Genomic DNA, 12,346 nt, shown 5'->3' with positions numbered 1-12,346 from the left:
GTGAGGGACTGTGGAGGGGAGTGTGTCAGTGTGGGTATGAGGTGTGGAGTGACAGTGACAGTGAATGGGGGGATGAAGGGGGTGGTGAGGGACTGTGGAGAGGAGTGTGTCAGTGTGGGTATGAGGTGTGGAGTGACAGAGAATTGGGGATGAAGGGGGTGCTGAGGGACTGTGGAGAGGAGTGTGTCAGTGTGGGTATGAGGTGTGGAGTGTCAGTGTAAAGTGACAGTGAATGGGGATGAAGGGGATGGTGAGGGACTGTGGAGAGGAGTGTGTCAGTGTGGGTATGAGGTGTGGAGTGTCAGTGTACAGTGACAGTGAATGGGGGATGAAGGGGGTGGTGAGGGCCTGTGTTGAGGATTGTGTCAGTGTCGGTGTGAGGTGTGGAGTGTCAGTGTTTTGATTCGGAGCAAGAAGGCTGCGGGTGAACGGCTTAGGATATCCCGAGTGAAGGTGGTTTTACTACTCGGGGTAAAGAGAGGGAAGGCTACGCAGGTGCGTGATATCAGGCAGTAGAGCGGGAAATGTTTAAAAAGACCGCCTTATCCAGCGGGCAGCAAGGTGAGAGGTAGCAGAGTGATAGGGCTTTGGCGGTAACGAGGCGAAGTAGGTCTACCTGTGTTAATTGCGGATAGGAAGAAGTATGTGTGTGAGGCCGGTTTTCTGTGCTTGGTGTCAGATGTGGGAGGTCCTGGAGTCTCCCAGCTTCCCGGAAGGCCATATCTGCACCTGGTGTGTCGAGATGCAGCTCCTGAGGGACCGCGTTAGGGAACTGGAGATGCAGCTCGATGACCTTCGCCTGGTCAGGGAGTGCAAGGAGCTGATAGAAAGGAGCTATAGGCAGGTGGTCCACAGGAGACAGAGAAGTGGGTCACAGTCCGGAGAGGGAAGGGGGAATGTCAGGTACTAGAGAGTATCCCAGTGGCTGTGCCCCTTGACAATAAGTACTCCTGTTTGAGTACTGTTGTGGGGGGACAGCCCACCTGGGGGAAGCAACAGTGGCCGTGCCTCTGGCACAGAGTCTGACCCTGTGGCTCAGAAGGGTAGGGAAAGGAAGAGGATGGCAGTAGTGATAGGGGACTCTATAGTTAAGTGGTCAGACAGGCGATTCTGTGGACGCAGGAAAGAAACTCGGATGGTAGTTTGCCTCCCAGGTGCCAGGGTCCAGGATGTTTCAAATCGCGTCCACGATAAGGGGAACAGCCAGAAGTCGTGGTACATATTGGTACCAATGACCGAGGTAGGAAAAGGGAAGAAGTCCTGAAAAAAGACTTTATGGAGTTAGGAAGGAAGTCGAAAAGCAGGATCACAAAGGTAGTAATCTCGGAATTACTGCCTGTGCCACGCCACAGTAGGAAAAGGAATAGAATGAAGTGGAGGATAAATGCGTGGCTGAGGGATTGGAGCAGGGGGAAGGGATTCAGATTTCTGGATCATGGGGACCTCTTTTGGGGCAGGTGTCACCTGTGCAAAACGGACAGGTTGCACTTGAATCCCAGGGGGACCAATGTCCTGGCGAGGAGGTTTGCTAAGGCTATTGGGGAGAGTTTAAACTAGAATTGCTGGGGGGTGGGAACCGAAATGAAGGGATGGAGGAAGAGGCGGTGGGCTCACAAATAGAGAAAGCTTGGAGACAGTGTGTGAGGGAGGATAGGCAGGCGATAGAGAATGGACGCGCTCAGACTGACGGTTTGAGATGTGTCTATTTTAATGCAAGGAGTATTGTGAACAAAGCGGATGAGCTTAGAGTGTAGATCAGTACTTGGAGCTATGATGTGGTGGCCATTACAGAGACTTGGATGGCTTAGGGGCAGGAATGGTTACTCAGAGTGCCAGGCTTTAGATGTTTCAGAATGGACAGGAAGGGAGGCAAGAGAGGTGGGGGCGTGGCACTGTTGATCAGAGATAAGTGTCACGGCTGCAGAAAAGGTGGACATCATGGAGGGATTGCCTACGGCGTCTCTGTGGGTATAGGTTAGGAACAGGAAGGGGTCAATAACTTTACTGGGTGTTTTTCATAGGCCGCCCAATAGTAACAGGGATATCGAGGAGCAGATAGGGAAACAAATCCTGGAAAGGTGTAATAATAACAGACTTGTCGTGATAGGAGATTTTAATTTCCCAAATATCGATTGGTATCTCCCTTGAGCAAGTGGTTTAGATGGGGTGGAGTTTGTTAGGTGTGTTCAGGAAGGTTTCTTGACACAATATGTAGATAAGCCTGCAAGAGGAGAGACTGTACTTGATTTGGTATTGGGAAATGAACCTGGTCAGGTGTCAGATCTCACAGTGGGAGAACATTTTGGAGATAGTGATCATCATTCTATCTCCTTTACAATAATCGCATTGGAGAGAGACAGGAACAGACAAGTTAGAAAAGCGTTTAATTGGAGTAAGGGGAACTATGAGGCTATCAGACAGGAAATTAGAAGCTTAAATTGGGAACAGATGTTTTCAGGGAAAAGAACGGAAGAAATGTGGCAAATGTTCAGGGGATATTTGTGTGGAGTTCTGCATAGGTGCGTTCCAATGAGACAGGGAAGTTATGGTATTTTACAGGAACCATGGTGTACGAAGGCTGTAATAAATCTCGTCAAGAAGAAAAGAAAAGCTTACAAAAAGTTCAAAGAGCTAGGTAATGTTAGAGATCCAGAAGATTATAAGGCTAACAGGAAAGAGCTTAAAAAGGAAATTAGGAGAGCCAAAATGGGCCATGAGAAAGCCTTGGCAGACAGGATTAAGGAAAACCCCAAGGCATTCTACAAGTATGTGAAGAGCAAGAGGATAAGACATGAGAGAATAGGACCTATCAAGTAGTGTGACAGTGGGAAAGTGCGTATGGAACCGGAGGAGATAGCAGAGCTACTTAATGAATACTTCAGTATTCACTATGGAAAAGAAATTTTTCAGGGATCTAGGAATAATGGTGCATAGTTCCCTGAAGGTGGAATCTCATGTGGATAGGGCGGTGAAGAAAGCTTTTCGTTTGCTGGCCTTTATTAATCAGAGCATTGAGTATAGAAGTTGGGATGTAATGTTGAATTTGTATAAGGCATTGGTAAGGCCAGATCTGGAGTATTGTGTACAGTTCTGGTCACCGAATTATAGGAAGGATGTCAATAAAATTAAGAGAGTACAGAGGAGGTTTACTAAAATGTTGCCTGGGTTTCATCTCCTAAGTTACAGAGAAAGGTTGAACAAGTTAGGTCTTTATTCTTTGGTACATAGAAGGTTGAGGGGAGACTTGATAGAGTTGTTTAAAATTATGAGGGGGATTGATAGAGTTGACGTGGTTAGACTTTTTCCATTGAGAGTGGGGAAGATTCAAACAAGAGGACATGAGTTGAGAATTAGAGGACAAAAGTTTAGAAGTAATATGAGGGGGAAACTTCTTTACTCAGAGAGTGGTAGCTGTGTGGAATGAGCTTCCAGTAGAAGTGGTTGAGGCAGGTTCGATGTTGTCATTTAAAGTTAAATTGGATAGATATATGACAGGAAAGGAATGGAGGGTTATGGGCTGAGTGCAGGTCAGTGGGACTAGGTGAGAGTAAGAGTTCAGCACGAACTAGAAGGGCCAAGATGGCCTGTTTCCGTGCTGTAATTGTTATATGCTTAAAAGGATCTTGGTGATTGTAGTGATGACTTGCAGCATACTGAAAAGCTTGAGCATGTAGATATTAAGAAAGAGAATGTGCTGGAGCTTTTGGAAAACATCAAGTTGGATAAGTCGCCGGGATCAGATGAGGTGTACCCCGGCTACTGTGGAAGGCGAGGGAGGGGATTACTGAGCCTCTGGCGATGATCTTTGCATCATCAATGGGGACAGGAGAGGTTCTGGAGGATTGGAGGGTTGCGGTTGTTCCTTTATTCAAGAAAGAGAGTAGAGATGGCCCAGGAAACTATAGACCAGTGAGTCTGACTTCAGTGGTTGGTAAGTTAATGGAGAAGATCCTGAGAGGCATTTGGAGAGGCATAATATGATTAGGAATAGTCAGCATGGCTTTGTCAAAGGCAGGTCATGCCTTACGAGCCTGATTGAATTTTTCGAGGATGTGACTAAACACATTGATGAAGATAGAGCAGTAGATGTAGTGTATATGGATTTCAGCAAGGAACTTGATAAGGTACCCCATGCAAGGCTGATTGAGAAAGTAAGGAGGCATGGGATCCAAGGGGACATTGCTTTGTGGATCCAGAACTGGCTTGCCCACAGAAGGCAAAGAATGGTTGTAAACAGGTCATATTCTGCATGGAGGTCGGTGACCAGTGGTGTGCTTCAGGGATCTGTTCTGGGACCCTTACTCTTCGTGATTTTTATAAATGACATGGATGAGGAAGTGGAGGGATGAGTTTGTAAGTTTGCTGATGATACAAAGGTTGGAGGTGTTGTGGATAGTGTGGAGGGCTGTCAGAGGTTACAGCGGGACATTGATAGGATGCAAAACGGGGCTAAGAAGTGGCAGGTGGAGTTCAACCCAGGTAAGTGTGAAGTGGTTCATTTTGGTAGGTCAAATATGATGGCAGAATATAGTATTAATGGTAAGACTCTTGGCAGTGTGGAGGATCAGAGGGATCTTGGGGTTTGAGTCCATAGGATGCTCAAAGCAGCTGCGCAGGTTGACGCTGTGGTTAAGAAGGCATATGGTGCATTAGGAGTCCAGAGGTAATGTTGCAGCTTTATAGGACCCTGGTTAGACCCCAGGAGTACTGTGCTCAGTTCTGGTCGCCTCACTACAGGAAGGATGTGGAAGCCATAGAAAGGGTGCAGAGGAGATTTACAAGGATGTTGCCTGGATTGGGGAGCATGCCTTATGAGAATAGGTTGAGTGAACTGGCCTTTTCTCCTTGGAACGACGGAGGATGAGAGGTGACCTGATAGAGGTGTACAAAATGATGAGAGGCATTGATCGCGTGGATAGTCAGAGGTTTTTTTCCAGGGCTGAAATAGCTAACACGAGAGGGCACAGTTTTAAGGTGCTTGGAAGTAGGTACAGAGGAGATGTCAGGGGTATGTTTTTTATGCAGAGAGTGGTGAGTGCGTGGAATGGGCTGCCGGCAATGGTGGTGGCGGCGGATACGATAGGGTCTTTTAAGAGACTTTTGGATAGGTACAGGGAGATTAGAAAAATAGAGGGCTATTGGGAAGTCTAGTAATTTCTAAGGTAGGGACATGTTCGGCACAACTTTGTGGGCTGAAAGGTCTGTATTGGGCTGTAGGTTTTCCATGTTTCTTATGTAAACTGACAGTGAATAGGGGGATGAAGAGAGTGTTGAGAGACTGTGGACAGGAGTGTGTCAGTGTCATTATGAGGTGCAGAGGTGTGGACACACACTCACTCACTCACTCCCCGCCCCACCCCAATAGGGTTTGTCTGGTACCAGTGACGATTTGGGTCATTTTAACTCCTTGTCGTAGAGCCTTCCTGACCATTGCAGTGCAGTTATTTTTCAGCATTTCTAATAAACCATCTTTACATTAAAAATCCCTCTCCTTGCTGAAAAAAACGTCATTAACGTTTGAAAAGGTACATGAAGATTTTGATACATTTGTATCTTTAACAGCAACAAAAGGATATCAAGCGTTTAGTGCTCAGTGCTCACCATGAATTCCGACTGGGATGGAGGGAGCAGGACGGGAACCTGCGGCATGTTACTGAGCTTTGCTCCATTCCGTATCAGGTCAATCTGTTCACTGAAGGCACTCTGGAAAATACAAATAGTAAACTTCAAGAACTGTCACTCACACCACTGACAGAGCCATCCCTTGCATCGATTCTGTGGCCACTGTATTCGGTACACCTGCTCATTCATGCAATTGAGCAACTCAATGCATTAAAGCATGCAGACATGGTCAAGAGGTTCAGTTGTTGTTCAGACCAGACATCAGAATGGGGAAGAAATGTGATCTAAATGACTTTGTCTGTGGAATGATTGTTGGTGCCAGATGGGGTGGTTTGAGTATCTCAGAAACTGCTGACCTCCTGGGATGTTCACACATAACAGTCTCTGGAGTTTACAGAGAATGATGTGAAAAATACAAAGACATCCAGTGAGCAGCAGTTCTGTGGGTGAAACACCTTGTTAATGAGAGCGGTCAGAGGAGAATGGCCAGACTGGTTCAAGCTGACAGGATGGTGAGAGTAACTCAAATAACCACATGTTACAACAGTGGTGTGCAGAAGAGCATCCCCGAATGCACAACTTGTCAAAACTTGAAGTGAATGGGCTACAGCAGCAGAAGATCATACCGGGTTCTACTGCTGCACCTAATAAAGTGGCCACTGAGCATGGCATATAAAAAGCAGGCAACTGCTGGGACTGACTGCTCGCTTGAAGAACTCAGCTGGTTGGTGGACTGAAGGAAACATTCATCTTCAAACATCTGCCTGTGGTATAACAGCCTGGATTATGTGCAAATAGATAGTTTCTGGTTTAATACATAAGAAAATCAGAACAGCAGTAAACCATTCAGCCCCTTAATCAAGTCTGCCTCACCACTCCTGATAATCATGGCCGATCTGTCCCAATGCCACAACTACTCTTCTGTACCAGGTGATCCGGTCTCTGCAATCCTTTCATTTATTTTAATTTTATTTATTTATTTATTTAGAGATACAGCATGGAGACAGACCCTTCCAGCCCTTCAGGCCACACTGATCAGCAACCCCGATTTCACCCTCGCCTAACCACAGGACAATTTTCAATGACCAATTAACCTGCTAAACTGTACGCCTTTGGACTGTGGGAGGAAACCAGAAAACCCAAAGGAAACCCATGCACACACATCCAAGCTTCTTTTCGAGGACACCAGGATTGAACTCGGAATTCCAATGCCTCGAGCTGTAATAGTGTTGTGCTGACCGCTACACCACCGTGGGATAAAGGATTCCCAAGATTGACTACCCTCAGTTTAACTGATCATCCCCTACTACTGTAACTGTGACCCCTTGTCTGAGATTCCCCCAATAGTAGAGACACCTACTCACTTGTGATTCTTGAATTGTTTCAGTAGAATCACCTATCATTCTTTCAATGCCAAAGAATAGAGATATAATTGGATGGAACAAGTAGCATAACGCTTCACAGTGCTAATCGGGATTCAATTCCCACTGCTGTCTGAAAGGAGTTTCTAAGTTCTCCCTATGACCGTGTGGGTTTCCTCTGGGTGCTCCTGTTTCCTCACACATTTCAAAGCCATACAGGTTAGGGATATAAGTTGTGGGTGTGCTATTTTGGCGATGGACAGAAGCATGGTGATGAACTGAGAGCTTGGATACATAGATGGAATTATGATGTAGTGGCCATTACAGAGACTTGGCTGGCACCAGGGCAGAAGTGGCTTCTCAATATTCCCGGATTTCAGTGCTTTAAAAGGGACAGAGAGGGGGGAAAAGGGGAGGAGGGGTGGCATTACTGGTCAGGGATACTATTACAGCTACAGAAAGGGTGGGTAATGTAGCAGGATCCTCTTTTGAGTCAATATGGGTGGAAGTCAGGAACAGGAAGGGAGCAGTTACTCTATTGGGGGTATTCTATAGGCCCCCTGGTAGCAGCAGAGATTCAGAGGAGCAGATTGGGAGGCAGATTTTGGAAAGGTGCAAAAATAACAGGGTTGTTATCATGGGTGACTTTAACCTCCCTGATATTGATTGGCACCTGATTAGTTCCAATGGTTTAGATGGGGCAGAGTTTGTTAAGTGTGTCCAGGATGGATTCCTGTCACAGTATGTGGACAGGCTGACCAGGGGGAATGCCATACTAGATCTAGTACTAGGTAATGAACTGGGTCAGGTCACAGATCTCTCAGTGGGTGAGCATCTGGGGGACAGTGACCACTGCTCCCTGGCCTTTAGCATTATCATGGAAAAGGATAGAATCAAAGAGGACAGGAAAATTTTTAACTGGGGAAAGGCAAATTATGAGGCTATAAGGCTAGAACTTGCGGGTGTGAATTGGGATGATGTTTTTGCAGGGAAATGTACTATGGACATGTGGTCGATGTTTAGAGATCTCTTGCGGGATGGAAGGGATAAATTTGTCCCAGTGAGGAAGATAAAGAATGGTAGGGTGAAGGAACCATGGGTGACAAGTGAGGTGGAAAATCTAGTCAGGTGGAAGAAGGCAGCATACATGAGGTTTAGGAAGCAAGGATCAGATGGGTCTATTGAGGAATATAGGGAAGCAAGAAAGGAGCTTAAGAAGGGGCTGAGAAGAGCAAGAAGGGGGCATGAGAAGGCCTTGGTGAGTAGGGTAAAGGAAAACCCCAAGGCATTCTTCAATTATGTGAAGAAAAAAAGGATGACAGGAGTGAAAGTAGGACTGATTAGAGATAAAGGTGGAAAGATGTGCCTGGAGGCTGTGGAAGTGAGTGAGGTCCTCAGTGAGTACTTCTCTTCGGTACTCACCAATGAGAGGGAACTTGATGATGGTGAGGACAATATGAGTGAGGTTGATGTTCTGGAGCATGTTGATATTAAGGGAGAGGAGGTGTTGGAGTTGTTAAAATACATTAGGACAGATAAGTCCCGGGGCCTGAGGGAATATTCTCCAGGCTGCTCCACGAGGCAAGAGATTGCTGAGCCTCTGGCTAGGATCTTCATGTCCTCGTTGTCCACGGGAATGGTACCAGACGATTGGAGGGAGGCGAATGTTGTTCCCTTGTTCAAAAAAGGTAGTAGGGATAGTCTGGGTAATTATAGACCAGTGAGCCTTACGTCTGTGGTGGGAAAGCTGTTGGAAAAGATTCTTAGAGATAGGATCTATAGGCATTTAGAAAATCATGGTCTATTAGGGACAGTCAGCATGGCTTTGTGAAGGGCAGATCGTGTCTAACAAGCCTGATAGCCTGATAAGAGTTCTTTGAGGAGGTGACCAGGCATATAGATGAGGGTAGTGCAGTGGATGTGATCTATATGGATTTTAGTAAGGCACTTGACAAGGTTCCACACGGTAGGCTTATTCAGAAAGTTAGAAGGCATGGGATCCAGGGAAGTTTGGCCAGGTGGATTCAGAATTGGCTTGCCTGCAGAAGGCAGAGGGTGGTGGTGGAGAGAGTACATTCAGATTGGAGGATTGTGACTAGTGGTGTCCCACAAGGATCTGTTCTGGGACCTCTACTTTTCGTGATTTTTATTAACGACCTGGATGTGGGGGTAGAAGGGTGGGTTGGCAAGTTTGCAGGCAACACAAAGGTTGGTGGTGTTGTAGATAGTGTAGAGGATTGTCAAAGATTGCAGAGAGACATTGATAGGATGCAGAAGTGGGCTGAGAAGTGGCAGATGGAGTTCAACCCAGAGAAGTGTGAGGTGGTACACTTTGGAAGGACAAACTCCAAGGCAAAGTACAAAGTAAATGGCAGGATACTTGGTAGTGTGGAGGAGCAGAGGGATCTCGGGGTACATGTCCACAGATCCCTGAAAGTTGCCTCACAGATGGATAGGGTAGTTAAGAAAGCTTAGAGTGTTAGCTTTCATAAGTCGAGGGATAGAGTTTAAGAGTTGTGATGTAATGATGCAGCTCTATAAAACTCTGGTTAGGCCACACTTGGAGTACTGTGTCCAGTTCTGGTCACCTCACAATAGGAAGGATGTGGAAGCATTGGAAAGGGTACAGAGGAGATTTACCAGGATGCTGCCTGGTTTAGAAAGTATGCATTATGATCAGAGATTAAGGGAGCTAGGGCTTTGGAGAGAAGGAGGATGAGAGGAGACATGATAGAGGTATACAAGATAATAAGAGGAATAGATAGAGTGGATAGCCAGCGCCTCTTCCCCAGGGCACCACTGCTCAATCCAAGAGGATATGGCTTTAAGGTAAGGGGTGGGAAGTTCAAGGGGGATATTAGAGGAAGGTTTTTTACTCAGAGAGTGGTTGGTGCGTGGAATGCACTGCCTGAGTCAGTGGTGGAGGCAGATACACTAGTGAAGTTTAAGAGACTACTGGACAGGTATATGGAGGAATTTAAGGTGGGGGCTTATGTGAGAGGCAGTGTTTGAGGGTCGGCACAACATTGTGGGCCAAAGGGCCTGTACTGTGCTGTACTGTTCTATGTTTTATGTTCTATGTTCTATGGTGACATTTCCGGGCAGCCCCAGCACATCTTTAGAGTGTGTTCGTCATTGACACAAATGACATATTTCGCTGTAAGTTTTGTTGCTTCGATGTACATGTGAAAAATAAAGCTAATCTTTAAATGACTGTCCCCTGCTATCGTATACACTGTCCCCTTGTTTAAGATTCTCCCATCAGCAAAGACACCTACTGCATTGTGCTTCTTGAATTGTTTTAATCAGATCACTGCTCATTCTTTCAAGCTCCAAAGAATATAGATATAATTTCTTTTGTACTTCATGAGTGGACAGCTCTCTGGTCACAGACTAAGGAAGAGATTGCATATGTAGAACGCATGAAATTTGCTCTATTTCTTTTATACACACGTTTTCAGGATAGAGTCATAGAAACATACAGTACAGCAACAGGCCCTTCGGCCCATTTAGTCTGCGTTGAACCATTAATCTGCCTAGTCCTATCGATCTACACCTCACAGCCCTCCACACCTCTCCCATCCATTTACCTATCCACACTTCTTTTAAACGTTGAAATTGAACTTGCATCCATTTCCACTGGCAGTTTGCTCCACATTCGCAGCACCCTCAGAGTGAAGATCTCCCTCATCTTCCCCTTAAACATTTCAACTTTCACCCTCAACCCATGACCTCTAGTTGTGGTGCCAGCAAACTTCAGTGGTAAAAGCCTCCTTGCATTTACCCTATCTATATCTCTCTTAATTTTGCATACCTCTACCAAATCTCCCCTCATTCTCCTTAGCTCCAGTTAATAAAGTCCTAACCTATTTGACCTTTCCTTAAAACTCAAGTCCTGGTAACATCTTTGTAAATTTTCTCTGCACTCTTTCAATCTTATTGATATCATTCTAATAGGTAGGTGAGCAGAACTGCACACAATCCTCCTAATTAGGCCTCACCAATGTCTTATACAATTTCAACATGACATTCCAAATCCTGTACTCAATACTTTGATTTATGAAGGCAAATGTGCCAAAAGCTCTTTTTACAACCTTATCTACTCGTGACGCCACTTTCAAGAAATTAACTGCACACACTCTGTGTAATATCTCAGCTCCCTTTTGCTTACCCCAGGGACTCAGAGAAACTTTCCTGTATATTTGTGCCCATATAATTTGTATCCTCATGTCTTCTAACCTCAGCTCTCCCTGGATGGAGGGACGATGAGCTACGAGGAAGATGATAATACGTCCAAGGTGGACGACTAACTTTTTTTGCTGCCTAGCTCTTTTGCACATTAATGGACTCTGTGTTTCATAGTTAGATGACCTCTCCACTATTTTGATCTATAGAATACACAGAGGTGTGGACACTTCTGGGATAAGAATTTGAGCCCAGAGACAATAGTTTGCTCTTTGCATCTAATCCAGAACATCAGCACCATGGTAGCCTAGTGGTTAGCAGAAGGCTATTATAGCTCAGGGAGTTGGAGTTCAGAGTTCAATTGCAACGCCGCCTGCGTGGGTTTCTTCCCGGTGCTTTGGTTTCCTCCCACAGTTCAAAAACGTACCACTTAATTGGTCACTGTGAATTGCCCTGTGATTAGGCGAGGGTTAAATAGGTGGGTTGCTGGGTGACGTAGCTCATTGGGCTGGAAGGGCCTGTTCATGCTGTATCGCTAAATATAAATAATTTTTAAGTCACCTGAGTCTAGCTTGTGAATGTGAACAGTTTCCACAAGAAGTTCAACAAACACTGAGAACAGACAAGAAGCATCGCCTCCCTCACCCGAAATATAAAGGCCACGAGCTCCTAGCTTGATATAGTAGGTCTGTTAAGCTGTCAACTTGAACACTTATTTCAGATAATCACTTAAACTATTTTCCCTCAAAAGCCAATGGAACCAGAACAATTCAACGATTTGAGGGAAATGGTTACATAAGAAAATGATTGAAGAAAGAAAGCTAAACGTTTATCAACTACTCACCACTGTTTGATGTATTTTTGACTTGATGTCAGCAAGCACCATTTCATATGCCATTATGGCGGCTTTGACATCGATCTGCATTGCAGGCCCACTATGAGAACAAAAGAAATAAACAAGAGGTTTCTCAGCCTTCCCACACAGTGATACTGGTACAAAAGAGCACATACATGCACACGGCACCTCAGTTCACTCTAGAGCAGGGGTTCCCAACCTTTTTTCTGCTGTGGATGAATACTACTAAGCAAAGGTCAAGAGTCATGTTCAAAAATGAGATACAAAATGTCTTAGGATGCTACATGAATTAGACAGAAGACTGGAGCATGATCTTACTGAA

General features: G+C 45.5%; 1 protein-coding gene across 5 annotated transcripts in view; it reads right to left on the bottom strand.

Annotated features, from left to right (window-relative positions):
* The window catches only part of LOC140212721 (E3 ubiquitin-protein ligase DZIP3-like), a 187,596-nt gene that overhangs the window by 27,911 nt on the left and 147,339 nt on the right, over positions 1-12,346 (bottom strand). For all 5 annotated transcript variants that reach the window (XM_072283827.1, XM_072283828.1, XM_072283823.1 and 2 more), the window contains 2 exons: positions 12,013-12,103; positions 5,602-5,703 (listed from right to left, as the gene is read on the bottom strand). In XM_072283827.1, the coding sequence (XP_072139928.1) occupies positions 5,602-5,703; positions 12,013-12,103 (193 nt within the window). The remainder of the gene's footprint in view (positions 1-5,601; positions 5,704-12,012; positions 12,104-12,346) is intronic.

This window comes from Mobula birostris, chromosome 20 (assembly GCF_030028105.1).
Source record: "Mobula birostris isolate sMobBir1 chromosome 20, sMobBir1.hap1, whole genome shotgun sequence".
NCBI lineage: Eukaryota > Metazoa > Chordata > Chondrichthyes > Myliobatiformes > Myliobatidae > Mobula > Mobula birostris.
Note: the sequence above shows the minus strand (reverse complement) of the source record. Positions and strands in the feature narration are given on the sequence as shown.